The sequence below is a fragment of the Catharus ustulatus genome, chromosome 15 (assembly GCF_009819885.2).
Source record: "Catharus ustulatus isolate bCatUst1 chromosome 15, bCatUst1.pri.v2, whole genome shotgun sequence".
Lineage (NCBI taxonomy): Eukaryota > Metazoa > Chordata > Aves > Passeriformes > Turdidae > Catharus > Catharus ustulatus.
The window spans coordinates 12,951,940-12,966,779 of NC_046235.1; the positions used below are offsets into that span (position 1 = coordinate 12,951,940).

The following is a 14,840-nucleotide window of genomic DNA, read 5'->3' on the forward strand; positions in this document are numbered from 1 at the left end:
GGGTACCTGAACACAGGTACATGGTTCAGTCTTCCTTTGCAGGGCTGATCTCAGCTGATGAGACTTGAACCTGTGTGAAATACCAGCCTTCACTCATGGAGCCTGAGGGAATGATGTGAAGCTGTGTCAGGGGAGGCTTAGGTTGGATATTATCAAATATCCAGAGGGTGTTGGGCCCTGGAAGAGGCTCCCAGGGGAAGTGGCCACAGTGCCTGCCTGATTTCAAGAAGCATTTGGACAACACTCTCAGGAACATGGTGTAATTCTTGGGGTTGTCCTGTCACAGAAGTTGGACTCAGAGATCCTTGTAGGCCCCTTCCAACTCAGAATTTTCTGTGATTCCATGATTCTGTGCTGTAGGATGGGTTTAATTCCATGGGTTTCCAGTGTCACTGTTAGCATAGAGGCAGCTCCAGGTGCAGCTGCACCATGCAAACAGCGAGGCTCTGAGTCCAGGCTGTTTCCACGTGTGTGGCTGGAGTAGTCATGGTGATCCCTGGCTTGTCACCTTCTTCATCACCTGCATTTTGTATATTTAAGCCACAAAACTTAAGGTACCTTAAGCCACAAACCTGTGGCATATTTATGTCACAGTTTGTTTCTGTTACAAAAGTGAGGGGCAGGAAAACAAGACAGGACAGCACAAATCTCTAAAATCTTTGCCCCATCTTTCCTCTCTTGAATGCAGGACATGGCTCAGTAACTGCACCAAAAGGAACCATCTCTGCAGATGCACTGTAGCACTTGGGTCAGCCTGGTGCTGGTTTTGGATCCAGATCTGTCTCTTATTTTTCTATTTCTTTTTTTTTTTTTTTTTTCAGGTTTGCAAACTGTGTCCTCAGTCAGCACAAACCACAGGGAGAATTTGAGAATTTCCACTCGGAAAGTACAGGCGAGTTTTCTTTACTGCTGTGCAGGCACGGGAAGGCTCGATTTCAGCTCTAACAGGGAAAGGGCTGTTCTGTTCCACGCTTGCTGACTGTCTGGGTCTGAAAGCTCAAAGAGGCCAGCTTATTCCTCAAGTCCTGACATAACCCCTTGTATGGCATTTGCCCCAAGGCAGTGAAATTCCAGCCACTTGGTATTTCAGGCTGTGACCTTTGAAGGGTTAAGAGAGCCTCAGCTTCAACCTCCTGAGCTCAATCTGGTGCTCAGTTAAAGCCAGGGCAGCTGCACTTTGTTATAGCACTGGGTTGGCTCCTTTGGGCTCTGCCAGACTGCTGGGACATGAGTGTTGTCCCATGAGATGGGACATGCCTTGGAGATGGATCACTGACCTTCCAGAGCCGTGATAACCAGCTCTCCTGCTGGCTTTCCTGGGCTTGCTGGGACTTAGAGCTGGCTCCTGCACCAGAGGGGAAGGCAGGGGAGAGAAGAGTTGGAAAGCCTTGCCTTGCACTGGACCCAAGCTCCCGTGCCTGTCTGGCAGCACTGGCAGCAGGGCTGAGCTGGAAGGAATGCAGCTGCATCTCATGGGGGAGTGCAGCGAGGGTTTCTGGCTGAGAGCGACTGCAAAGCAGGATTGCACAGGATGGCTGATCTCCTCCAGCCCCTGCCTGTCTTCCTGTCTTCTCCCCTGCCCAAACCTTCTCTCAACAGCTCTCCAGGTCTGGGGGTGGGTCCCATCCAGCTGCCTCTTGCAGGGGTCATGGGGCAGTGGTGCCCCTCTCTGTGTCAGCTCTGCCAGTTTGCAGCAGCTGTTCTCACACTGGGGACATTCACTGTGTCTCCATTGAGAACCCCCCTTTGGCTAACAGCCCTGGGAAGCAGTGTGGCCAGGTGGAATGGGTGCTGTGCTTCAAGGCAGGGGTGGAAAACCCTCCCCTGGCCCCTCTGGGCAACAGCATTCCCACTGGGGTTAAACACCTTGGCAATACAGTGCCTGTGTTCTGTGGGATCTGCCCAGGGCTCTGCAGCCAGGAGTGACCCTGTGCAGGATCCGACCCGACAGCTCAGCTGGGAGCACAGCACATCCCACAGGGGCTGTCAACAGGGGCCTCACAGCTGAGCCAGAGCTCTTGCAACTTGGTTATTTTTAGCCCATGCCAATGGGGGTGTTTATTTTCCTACTGTTGTGCCTTTTTGCCTTTCCCAGGGATTTTATTGCTGATGAAAGCAAGGGCCTGAGAGCCATGTGAGTGTCTGTGCTGGCTGCTGCAGTGACCCTGTCTCTGCCCATGTTACCCATCCACTATTCCCAAACCCTTTACAGTGATGGGCTGGAATGGGCAGAAGCACCTCAGCTTACCTTGGACCAAAACCTTTTTTGGAGCTGTGGTAACAACTTGAGGTTGGTGTTGAGGGGGCAATCCCTTTCACCAGGATGGGATGAAACAGAGGAACATTGCAGGCTGCTTTATTGTCAGTGTTTCAAATCAGTATTTTTTATTACAGAGACTCATCAGGTTGCTCACACTGTGGCAGGAATTTAATAATATAAGGCATGGGGAACATTCAGAGGTAAAAAAAAAGAGTTCTCAGCCTGTGAGATTTAGCCATCACTTTGCTCCTGTCAAGACCCTGTGTTGTAAAGCAAAATCCAAACACCTTCTCCCTTCCATCCTTTGCATCCCTTAAATCCACAACAAGAAAAAAATATTACAGCCTTTCCCTCGAGCATGTGGCAAATGCCACTTTCTGGGCAGAAATATCCCTTCCAAGTCTGACACAGCTTCCCTGGGACAGCAGGGCTGGAATTTAAGCACAGCCAAGGCAGAGGAGTGGGAAGTGCTTAAGGGCACTGTGATCTGGGGAGAGCCAAGAGCTTTATCTCACCTACAGCTGAATCACAATGTCAGGGTGAGCCACACACACCCCGGGGAACAGGCGGCCACACCCCACCTCGCACGGAAATCAGACAGCAGGGTGGTCATTGAGCGATGGTGAAGCAAGTAGCACTTTCAAACCTTTATTATTCAAGAGGATTTTACAGGATGGGAATAATTTCATCTTATTAGTTTTAAATTCTGTGCGCTTCCCTGTTCACTTGTTCAATTTCTCTTTTTTTTTTTCTTTTTTTTTCCCTTTGTTTTTTTTGTGCCCAATAACTGCTAAATTCAAACCCTGGGAAGGGGAGGGGGAAGGAACAAAAAACAAAAAAAAAGGAAACCAAAATCCTACCACTCTCTGTCTTTCTCACCCCTCCTCATCCTTCCTACCACGAGCTGAGTGGCCACAAATGTCACCTGCAGCTGCTCTGCTTGAGAACCCAATCCTCCTACATCCTCTGGCTCTGCCTTCCCTCGCTGGCATCTGTGGCTGGGGCGGTGAATCAGCTGAGAGGGTTTTGTGTCTGACGTGTCCAGGGACGTGCTTTTAGTGAGAAGTTAAGAGAAGTCGATCCGAGAGCGGATGGTGAGGCAGAGCAGATATTTAGCACAGGAACAATCAGCGGTAAAGACACGTCGAGAGAGAAAAGGCTGGTAAGAGCATGTGGAAACAGCTGGGTGAGTAATCTAGTGGTAATAGATAAGGCTATGGACAGGACTGTTATTTCTCTTAGCACCGTTACTACATATGTTTAGACCTATATTAGCACCTTGTTCCCAGGGAAAAACAAAACAAAACAAAAGCAGTTTAAAAACCAAAGGAAGTGGGAAGGTTAAAACATGACAGAGTTGGCAGCAGAGCAGGAAGGCGAGTTTAGATCACAAGGTCCTTGTCTATGTCCTCTGTGGAAGGAAAAGAGAAGGACAAAGTTAGGAGGTCCCACTGCTCCTGTACCCTTCCCCTCACCCAGGGCTGGCTGTAAAGCATCTCTTCATCCACACTGGGGCTTCAGGGTGTGCTCTCCAGTCTCCCCCCACCCCATCCCTGCCCTCCTGAGCACTTACGCTCCTTGATGCCAAAGCAGCTGGCCCACTCCTCCAGGGCGATGTACTTGTCGTTGTCCAGGTCACAGGCCTCGAAGAAGCGAGTGGTGCAGTGCTCCATGGGGATCAGGGGGGCACGCAGCGGGGCCAGCTCGGTGTGGGACAGGTACCTGCCAGGGTGACCACACTGTCACAGCCCAGAAGGTGTGTCCCCAGCTCTCTGGTTTGGCTGCTGTCCCAGTGCCCTCCCAGAATCAGTGTCATAAGGGTCAAGGACTGGTATGTGCCTTTGCAGCCAGTTGTGCTGGGCACAAAACTGCCGCCTGCCAGCTGCCCCCACCCCACAGGCCCTGGTGTGTGATCACTCTCATGCCCATCTGCAGCCCACAGCTAAGCCAGCAGCTGCTATCTCAGCTGCTGAAGCTATCCCAAGGCCTTTGGACTCAGATATTTTAGGGCACTATCATAGAACAGTAAATCTGAGAAGAGAGAAACTCCACACCCAAGGGAGGTGGGAGCAGCTGGGGCTGGGGGAGGCCCCTCTTCCTGCAGAAGAGCAGTTTGCAGGAGGCAAAGGTGCCTCTACCCCAGCCTGGTTTGCCACAGCCTCTGCCACCAGCCACCCATTTGTGTCCCATCTCCAGCCTGCCTTGACACCTTCTACTGCCAAATCCCCCTGCTCCTCAGGCAGGACATGGTTCAGGTGGGGCCCTTGTCCTGCTCTGCTGGCACTCACCCATCAATGGGGTGCTGGTCCAGCTGCCCAAACTGCCAGTGCACAGGGAAGATGTACATGTTGTAGTTCTTCTCAAAGTCACGGGCCAGCAGCTCCACGGTGTGGTCACCGGCCTCCAGGCGCTTCTCGTTCTCATGGATCTTCTTCACCTGCCGTGGGAGAGGCCGGGGAAAAGTCAGCAGGGAAATGGGGGACCTTGGGAGGGTCTTCACAGGGATGCCACAGGTCATTCTGGGTGGGTGCTGGCCTCCATTGTGAGGGTGAGCTCCCAGCCCCCGTCCCCTGTCCCCACCTTGAGCTTCTGCTTCTCGGTCAGCAGGTTGTTGTCCTCGTCGCGCTCGTACAGAGTGATCAGCACGTTCTTGAGCCAGTCCCGCATGCGCAGGGGGAACTCGGTCAGCTCTGTGTCCAGGCAGGCTGGGATGACTGCAAGCCACACACAGGGGTCAGTGCAGCACCTGGACATGCAGCTCCACACCCTGGACACGCAGCCCCAGCGCCCTCCCACCCCAGCCCCAGGAGCTCTGCTCTCCATCAGGCTGTGGACATGGGGGCTGTGCCCAGTTAGGGGTCCCCTTGTCTGAGGGAGACGCTCCACCTACATTTGCAAGGCCCAATGTAGTCCAGGTGCAGCTTGTGTCCCTTCTTGGTTCCCTCCAAGGTGCACTTGGTGGCAAAGAAATGGCAGGAGGAGTCGTAGGTCTTGTTGTCAGTGCCACAGACCTGCACAGGAAGGGGAGATGCTGTGTGAGAGGCAGGGAGAGCCTCCAAACGAGATGTTTGTTTTCTGGGGTGAGCAATGGGACCAGCCACACTAACTCTGTCTCCATGTGTCACCATCTCTGGCAAAGCCCATGTGGGTCTCTCCCTGCCCTGGGCCACCAAGCAGGTCCTGCTCTCACCTTCTCGAAGACGCCGGCGGCGGCGGGGCAGCTGGAGGGGTCCTGGCACACACACATGGGGGAGTTGTTGTCATCCACCTCACACACCTTGCCGTGCTTGCAGTGGTGGTTCTGGCAGGGGTCTGGAGCAGGAGGGGAGCAAAGTCAGAGCCAGTCCCATCCTCACCTCCCATGAGATGCTCAGGGCACCTGAGCACAGAGGGAAGACTGAGACTTTGCCAGGGACAGCCCCCAGCATCTATTCTTGAGGATTTCCAGAAGTCTGTGTTAGCCCTGGGACTAGTCTTGCACTCCTTTCTGTAGCCACACCAATGGTTCTTCTGTTGCAAAAATGGGCTTAAAGATGGGCTTACAGGGAGCTCAGGGCTGGAAGAGGCCATGTGCCTCTTCTGCTTTAAATGTGCATCCAGGCTGGCATTGTTCTTGTGCTACAGCCCTGCCCAAATGAGCCCCTCAGTGTTTGGGGTGGCTGAAGCTCCCCCACACAGGGAGGGGAGAGTGTCCCTGCTGGCTGGAGGGCAGGGGAAGAGTGACTTACTCTCTGCAACAATCTCCTCTACATCCTCTGTGGGTTCCTCAAACTCTCCCACCTCCACCTGGACAGGGTTAGCTCCCACGGGCTCCTGCAGAAGAGGTTGGTATTTCTGCTGTGGCTGCACAGCCCCAGCTCCTGAGGGGCAGAGCAGCCCCCCAATGGCTCCCCAGAGCTTTGGAGATGCTCTTTCCAGAGCAGGGGGTGCTGAGGGGATGGGTGAGGAGGAGGGACAGAAGCACCTACCTCTGTGGTGGGATCTTCAATGACCTCTGTCTCATCAGGCAGAGCCTCCTGCTGCAGAGGAAAATACACATGAGGGGGGTCCATGGGACAGTCCCAAGGGGGGTGACCCACTGGAACAGGCAGTAGGGCCACCCTCAAGTTGTCTCTCACTCCTCAGTACTTTATTTGTTATAAAATAAAAGCCCCATTGGCTTCTCCAGATGGACAACCCCAACCTCAGAGGCTCCGCTGCCTCCTGCACTTACCGGAGCTGCCAGGGCTTTGCCTGCCAGGCAGAGAAGGAAAAAAATCCAGGCCCTCATCTTTCAGCAGACCTTGAAGAAAGCAGAGGAAAAGCAGGGATGAGGAAGGAGGCCACTGTGTGCCGCTGGGCTCCAGGCTGAGCACTCAGACACTTGGAGAAGGGCGTTCTCTCCATTTCCTGCCTCGTCTGTTCACTAGCACAGACCCACATGCTGGCTTTTCTAGCCAAAACCTTGGGCCAAAATGTGTTTCCAAGATAAATTCGATTGATTTTGCAAATGAGACAGTGGGGTTTAGATGTCTGTTGGTCTCCTGGATGCCTTCAGGAAAATCACAGTCAAAATGGCTCTTTCCTTCTCTGGAGGCTTTTTTTTTTTTTTCACCAATCCCCCCACATTTTTCATGTTAAAAATCCCCTGATACGAGTGCCAGGTACAAGGAAGGAAACTCTATCATCTTAGCTGTCAATCAGAAGAAATATGGCAGTGGATGAAGGAAAGAGATAACAGAGAGACAATGAGATAGAGAATTAAATCCTTTAGACAACCCTTTCACCACGGACACAGACCCCCCTAGGGGTGTCAGAGACCAGTCCCTCATCCCCAAAATGTTGGGGTGTCTATTGTTTGTCCCTTTCCTGCTCAGACCTGAGGGTGCCCAGACTGGGTTTGAGGGATGCAGGACACTTTGGGGTTGTGTCCTGCTGGGAGACAGAAGGAAGAGCCCTTTGCACCCTGCTGGTGTCTGCAGGACGAGGCAGCCCAGCTAACAGCAGTGATGGGAGCCAGGAGTGCGCAGCTGGTGACATCCCTGTGTCCCTGTCCCCCCCAGTTCCTGTTTGGCAGGGCTGTGCTGCTCTGTGCGGGCTCACAGGAGCTCAGCTGGCCACTTAATATGCGGGTGGCATCCCCCTGCTGCCAGCGAGGGCTGCCCGCTCCCTTCCGCCCGCGGGGACGCTGAAACAGCCCCGTTCTGGCTCTGCCAGCCAGGACACCTGTCCCTGTGCCAAGCCTTCCCTTCCACCCCTCCACCTGCGGGGCTGGGGCCGCCCTGGGGCCAGGCAGACACAGGGATTGGCTGGGACAAGGTTTCTTCTTCTCTCCCAGCATATCTAATGTCACTCCATCCTTCTCCTCGTGCCCAGCACCCCTCCGGGTATAAAACCACACCAAACCTGTGCTGCCAGGACACCAGACAGGCTGGGCTCTGCTTCTGAATTTAGCGAGGTTTGGCCACTCAGAGAAAATCCTCTGTGCAATCTCAGGACCTCACCCCGCCTCTAGTGGGGTGTCTGTGCAAAGTAGGGGTCAGGGAATGGAGGGCAGCTTTTTGGGATGTCACAGGGCTGGGAGGAGGTGGTGGGGATGGCTTGGGGAATGGCAGGGGAGCTATGATGAGCCCTTTTGCTCTGTCTTGGCTGCAGCTGAGCAGCTCCCTCCTGCTTGGTGTGAGCTGTCTCTTCCCCTCATCTTGATTTGTTCTGGAGGCTTCTGTGAGCTCTGCCAGCGTTTGCCAGCGGAGATCACTGTTCTTCACTGCTGGAAGGGTTGTTTGTGGAGGGAGGTGGAAAAGTACAGGTGATTCTAGCCATCTCCTCTCTTGCTGGTATCCCCTGGCTAGTAAAGGCTCCTCCTGGGCTTCTCCCAGGAGCTTGTTTGCTTTGGAAGGTGCTCTGAGGTTCAGTGATGCCCATGGGGCAGTGCCAGCCTGGAGGAGAGGGCAGTGCATGCACATGTGGAAGGTGGCACAACCCCACACCAAGACCATCTTAGATCATTTCCTCAAGCTTTAAAAAAGCCTTGAGTTTCAAAGTCTGAGCATGCAGTAAGTGGGGTCAGGGAATTACATGTTTGCTAGGAGCCAGCAGACAGTTGGAGCTGCCAGTGTTGTGTTTGGAGGAAGAAGGAGCATGGAACAGTCTGAGCAAACAAGCTCTGCTGAGCTGCCTTGTGCCTTAGATGGTAAAACAAATTTATTATAAAACAACAACCTTTTGGAGGCAAAGCCTGTGCAGTGAGGACATTGCAGTGTCTGTGAGCCCCTGGCTGGGTTGCAAATGGCCATTCCTGAATGCCTGGTGGTCAAAAGTCCTGAAATAACAGCTCAGGAGCCCTGCACACAGGGCTGCTCCATCAGGATAATGTGTCCATGGTGCAAGTCTCTCTCCTTGTGGAGCAACCACAGTCCTGCTATCCAAGAGGATGCCCTTGGGAGCTGGGCCACACCAGGAGCTCAGCATCCATCCCCCAGCTGGAGGGACTTGGGAGGATCCCTGAGGGGCTCTGCTCTGGGAATGCCTGGCACTGCTTTGTGAGCCCCATGGAGGGCAGAGGGCAGCAAGGGGATGCAGCCAGGGAGTCATTTTGGACAGAAAAAAACAGGGAAAAATATTTTAGCAAGCAGGGACTCTTCTGCTTCCTAAGGGAATCAACAGACAGCAGCATTTTGTAGGATGCTGGAAACCAGCACAGAAAGGGCTGCTGAACACAGAATAAGAGAAGCTCCACTGTCACCACCCTGTCCTGAGGCCTGCCCTCCTGAATGCTGTGGATTGAGCAGACAACAGGGCACCATGGGCTGCAGGACCCATGGGCTGAGCAGACTTATTAATACCTGATCCCACTTGCATCCTACATGGAGACTTCAGCTCCCAGTTGCTCTATAAACTGAGTCTGGGGGCTCCCACAATCTCCTCTCAGTGGTTCACCTGTCCAGCATGGCCCTCAGCACCAGCTGCTCATTGCATTTCTCAGCCATACCCCAAAGAAGAAAACCAAGGGGTGCAGAGAGGGCTGAGGCTGACCCTCAGCACCTCTACACACTCAAAGCCAGTTGCTCTGGGGAGCTCTTTACCATTCTCTCCCTGAGCTTGTGGCAACATCCTCATTCTCCTGACAGGGAAATGCCCTGCAGTGATGCACAGAGGAGTCTGTACCACTGGGTCTGTGGGTCTTTGTGGGCTGGGGGAGGGCACTGATGAGTGGGTGCAGCCTCCAGAAGAGGCTCCTCGGACGGTGGAGCCCGGTCCATGTGGCGCTGGCCCTGTCCAGGGTTGCGTAAGCCCTTTGGGATGCCACGTTAGCGTGGGGAGGAGTCTGTGCTGGCCACTTTGACAGCTCCTCCCCAAGGCCACCGGGCTCACCCCAGCTGCCCCCCTGCTAACCCGGGCGGGGGGCTCTGGCTGGGAATGGGCAATGGGCAATGGCTGGGCAAACCTCTCATGCCTCAGCTCCTGCCTGCACCAGCCTGGCAGCAGGGGCTCCTGCACCCACCCTCCCTCTGCTCACTGCTCTCTGAAGGGTCTGACATTCCCCCACCTCACACTGAGTGTAAAGGCAAAGCTGGTCCAGGAAAACATTCTGCCAAACCCCGCTGGGGCCACAGTTTTCAAGGTGCAGATGGGTGACCAAGTGTGACCCTCATAGAGACACAACACCAGGGCTGGGTCCCCACTGCCTGGCCCTGACCTCCCTGTGCAAGCAAGACCCTCTGAGCTTTACTCTGCAGCCACTCCCAGGCTGGAATTCCATTTGAAGCCAGAGTTATTTGCGTGAGTTCCCATAAATCTCCCTGCTGAACAGGTCTCTGCATGTTCAGCGCTGGCTCACCCAGATGTGCTGCAGCTGCCCTGGGTGCCTGGGGACAGGGCTGGGGACAGGGCTGGGGACAGGGCAGAAGCCAGCCTGGCTCGTGCCAGCTGCACAGACCCCTCTCATGCCCTGTGCAGGCTCAGAAAGCCACACAAGGTTTAGATGGAAGTGAAATTTCTTTAGCTCACACACACAGACAAACTCCAAGTAAAACACAGCAGGGGAAAAAAATCTCCCTATCCCATGTGCCCAGGCACTCACTAAAGACACAGTGACACCACAACAGTGTGTGAACCCATTCCCTGTGCTGAGAGCTGGGCAATGTGTGAGCTCAGAAATGCTCCAGATCTTACAGGGCTTGTTGATACAACAGCAAGAGCCCAGTCCCATCTCAGCTGTGTGCTGAAGCTGTCATCATTTCTCCAGGTCGGAAGTTGAATCCATGCTGGAAAATACTACCAAGAAAAGTGCCTGGATGACCCGTGGGCTGCAGGCAGCTGCTCATGGGTGAGCCCTGTGCAGACAGGCGAGAAAGGATTTTGTTGTCCTGCCTGAGCTTTTTCTTTTGTGTGGGCTGGACCTAAGGCTGTGTCAAAAGCAGCCCGGACGCTTCTGTGCCAGGTGCGGGAGGTCCCTCCGGTCCCCGGGGGTGCAACCAGCTGATCCCGCACTGCTCCACAAAGGAGGCAGAGAATAAACTGTCCGATAAATATTCTCCAAAAATGCAAACCATCTCCAAAGCATTCCCTGGACCTGCCCTGCCACAGCCGCTGCAGCGATAACAGCCCCGACATCCCTCGGACCAGAGGACCCAGAAAAGGTTTCCATGGGAGCCGACATTCCTCTGGGACTGAGTCACGGAAGAGCAGAGTGTTGTGGAAGGAAGGGCTTGAAAAAAAGTTTGAAAAGTTTGTTTCTGCTCTCCCCCCTCCCAACACCGCCCGCACCCCTGCTCCTGCATATGTGGCAGACAATGGCTTGGCTTTAGCTGCTGCGCAACAGCCTTTCATTTTCCACTTAAAACTCGCCTGGTCAAACCCTAACAAACAGCTGCAATTAACTTTTGTTCTTTTGGAGGGATGCTGAGGTTTTGGGCTGTTTCAAGTCGGTCGCATTCTGAGGACTCGGGAGTTCTGGTGACATTCCCGGTACCCTCGGTTTCATTCCCACTTGAAAGCTTTGCCTTTAGGTTTGGGAATTCGGCTCCCGACCGGTTAAATTTCCTTGGTTTTGGCTGTATACAAGAGAGTGGAGCTTTCTTAGAGAGGGGACACAAAGAGCAGAGTTAGATTGTCACGTCCCTGGGCCGGGAGGACAGAAGCTGCCTTTAAAGGAAACAAACCCTCGTCTCTTCTGTGTGGACCTAAAGTTGTGCCTGACCAAAACCCAAGTTCTTAAAACTTAAAAAAACACCCTAAAAGAGCTTTGCCCCTCCTCTCCTGCCATCTCCGTCTCCCTAACAGTCGATCAGAGTTCGGCAAGCAGACTTGAAAGGCTTTCAAAGTTAGCTTGGAACAAAAAGCCGAGTGTCTTTTTTTTTCAAGGGAGAAATAAGACCGGCTGCACTGAAAAAATAAACCCGCTGACATGAAGTCGACAGCTCTTTTGTTCTTCCTCTGGATACTCCAGTGAGTAAAACATCACCTGCCAACACACCTCAGGCTGGAGAAGTGGGGGCTGTTCCTAACCAGATCTGATTTTCTCTGCGGGCTGGTTTGATGTGCCCCGACCTTGGTGTCAAGGATCTCGCAAAGCAACTGCCCACCAGAAGGGGAAAAGGGAGGAGAGGGAAGAATAAGGACAAGTTAAACCTTTACAGTCAGATGCCACCAAAGCATTAAAGCACTGGCAGCGAAATCGAGTAAGAGACAGTTTAGAAGTGGAAATGCAGCAAAGAGGAGGAAGGGGTGAGGTCAGGAGGGGTCTCTAAATGCACCGCTTGGTGGGGAGAGCGTCCAGCTGCCCACCCCGAGTGTCGCATTGCCAGCACTGGACACAGTCCCCGGGCTGGGACAGCGGGTCCTGGGACAGGGACACCCCCCGTGTGGGGACCCCATGTCGGGAGGAAAAGCACAGCAAAGGCAAACGCGGAGCTCGGGCCATACCTCGCAGTCCCGGCAGCACAGCTCAGGGAACTTCAGGCGCTTGGACAGGCTGGAGGAATCTGCAAGTTTTAGAAGGCGGCAGGAGGAAGCCAAAGGGTGGGCTGGGTTTCCCTCTGCCTCTCCCCCTCCTCCTCCTCCTCTCTAGCCTTCCAAATCGGTCTTTTCCTCTCCTCCGTTTCGCAGTGGGCAGTCCCTGAGCCTGGCTCCAAAGGATAGACCAGAGAAATCAAGCTGGAGATGAAAGGGTCCCTGTCAGGGACAGAGCAGAGTCACTGTCACAGAGTCCCCAGCGCAGCCCTGCCAGCAGAGTCACTGTCACAGCAGCTGCACTGCTGCCATGAGTTTTCAGTTCTCTTTCTCTCTCGGACTGACAGCACACGGGGATGGGGAAATGCCATCTCCGCCTTGTTCTGCACCTCCTAACACCTCAACCAGCTGCAATTATAATGTTAAATGCTGTCATTTCTCACCAGTCCCCGAGCTGGTGTTTCCCATCCTCAGGGGGTTGCAGAGGAAAGCAGGAGAGTTTTTGCTTCTCCATCCTGTCTCCTGACACTGCTGTTATCTGTGACTGCCTTGTGGAGAGGGAGAGGAGAGAATGACCCAGAGAATGTGGAGGATAAAGACATGTCTGAAATGCTGTAAGTGGGCAGAGAAATGCTGGGCTGGTAGATGTGACTCTCAGCAGACTGGTCTCTGTGCTGTGGTTATCATCCAGCAGATCTGGACTGATTGAACAAAACCCACAGCCAGAATTGCCAGTCAGCTGAATTCGGTGCTCTCTTCAGACACCACTCACTATTTCGACTTTACAGATCATAACTCAGCTGGAGCAGCTGCCCAGCCAGAGGCAGCCAAGCAGCAAAGCTGTTTGGAGTCAAGTTTTCCCATCTGTTCCTCTCAGGGTGAAAACCCAGCTCCTCTCTTCCTGCGTCTCTCCAGGGCTGAGAGTATTTGAGGTGCATCTGCTCCCCCAGCAGCAGCATGGCCTTGGCACTGCACTGCAAAGGAGAGCCAGCAGCAAAAAATTGCTGCAGTTTGGGTATCCCTAAAGAGTGTCTCCATGCCACACAAGGCTGTCCTGATCCCAGTTGAAAATCCAGCTCTTTGCAGCTTGTGATCCTCCTGAGCCATCAAACCTCACCCTGGGGCTGCTCTCGAGGGGCTGCTGGAAAGATTGTGTCTTGTGTAGCTGACAGGACTGAGGACATCTGGGCACCAGCAGTGTGATTGTGGATGCTGGTGAAGGACACCCGAGATCACAGCAAAATTCAACATCGTGTTTTGTCTTGGCTGCCTGGGGTTTGAGTTCATTCTTGATTATGTGCTATCTTTGAGAGGGCTGAGACATGGACCTGGGTGCTTAACTCTTCCCACTGGTGTTGCTGAGGATTTAGATGTCACCACAGGGACTGGCCCATGGTGACCTGCCAGGCTGTGCTGGCTCCTTGCTCTGTAGGATGCCTTTGTGTCTGTGGTCTGTATCAGCTCAGTCCTCATCCGGCCTCACAGCACTTCTGCTGCATGTGAGAGATCAGATGTAAGACTAAACATCCCATGGCCAGCAAGGAACAAAATATAAACAGAACAGAAAGGGAAGGCAGAGGGGAAAGAATGGGGGAGGGGTTCATGAAAACCCAACATCACTTCCCAGTGAACAGGTCAATCTCTGTCATCAGGCAGCTCAGGAGGCTGCTGGGAAAGAACAAGAAAAGAAAATCTTCACCCATTTTTTTACTTGGTTGCACACTTCCCAAAGCAAAAGCCATCCCTGGGTGCTGATATGTGGATGTTGATACCACTCACAGAGACATCCATAAATATTCCATGTGACCCTCCCAGGTTCCTGTGGAGGCTGGATTTAAGATGGTGCCTAAGACTCCTTCTAATGCAACTAACTGGAGCACCTTGTCCTCCCACCACAAGTGTCTGTAGCTCCCAGGTGCAGACCAGTGCCACTTGTAGGTCCAGGTCACACATCCCCTAAGCCAGAGTTTTATTTGCTTGAGTCCTAAGCCAAGGAGTTGAACACAGCTGTTGAATGCTCTCTGCAGTGGATTAGTCACGGCTCGCATTGAAATTGTACCGCTGCTGGTTCTTCTCCTAAAGGAAAAAAAAGACATCTGGAAAAAATTTTAGAGAGGGAAAAAAAAAAAGAAGAGAAAAGAAACCACGACTTTTCTAGCTGACAACGTGGCAATTGCTCTGCACTGTAGCCTGAAGTTAAGCCCTCTGCTAAGGGCTTAAATAAATGATAGTGCCACAGAGATAATTATAGCAGGGATTTCTTTATGGACGTGGTGGCTCAGATCTGGGTCTGAGTGAGAGCAAAAAGCAGGGATGCAGTCACATCTGGAAATGGCCCTCAAGCTCATCCAGCCCAGGGGGCTGGGAGTGAGGGTGCTCACCATGATCCATGCACATGATGGGACAGCCAGGTCCTGCACCTTGGGAAGGACACATTGCCAGGTATCAGCAGTGGGATGGAGGGGGATCACAAAGAGCCTGGAGCAACTGGCTGGCTCTTTAAACTCAGCAGCTTTAAAGAGCTCCAGAAATGACTGAGAGCTTGCAAAGGAAGTCCTGAAAAGTCCTTTCCACTCTTGTAAGGCCAAGTGGGGTCGTCAAAGAGGAGAATTTGGTGGCAGGCTGCCAGGAGGAACACTGGATGTTA

At 53.3% G+C, this 14,840-nt stretch overlaps 1 protein-coding gene across 1 annotated transcript; it reads right to left on the bottom strand.

Moving 5' to 3' along the window:
• Positions 1-2,892: 2,892 nt before the first annotated feature.
• SPARC (secreted protein acidic and cysteine rich) lies at positions 2,893-12,306 on the bottom strand. Its single transcript, XM_033073399.2, has 10 exons — positions 12,167-12,306; positions 6,474-6,542; positions 6,229-6,279; positions 5,989-6,073; positions 5,451-5,572; positions 5,151-5,271; positions 4,841-4,974; positions 4,549-4,697; positions 3,834-3,982; positions 2,893-3,671 (listed from the first exon to the last, which is right to left on the bottom strand). Exons 2-10 carry the CDS (start codon positions 6,528-6,530, stop codon positions 3,643-3,645), a joined length of 897 nt encoding a protein of 298 aa, XP_032929290.1. The 5' UTR covers positions 6,531-6,542; positions 12,167-12,306; the 3' UTR covers positions 2,893-3,642.
• Between the last annotated feature and the right edge of the window lie 2,534 nt (positions 12,307-14,840).

What these genes read in the sequence shown, in the direction of transcription:
- SPARC (XM_033073399.2), bottom strand. Translation starts at nt 6,530, where the DNA reads ATGAGGGCCTGGATTTTTTTCCTTCTCTGCCTGGCAGGCAAAGCCCTG. An exon ending in CCGCCGGCGTCTTCGAGAAG is followed by an intron (nt 5,272 to 5,450) that starts GTGAGAGCAGGA and finishes CTTCCTGTGCAG; the next exon opens with GTCTGTGGCACTGACAACAA. An exon ending in CTACATTGGGCCTTGCAAAT is followed by an intron (nt 4,975 to 5,150) that starts GTAGGTGGAGCG and finishes TGTGGCTTGCAG; the next exon opens with TCATCCCAGCCTGCCTGGAC.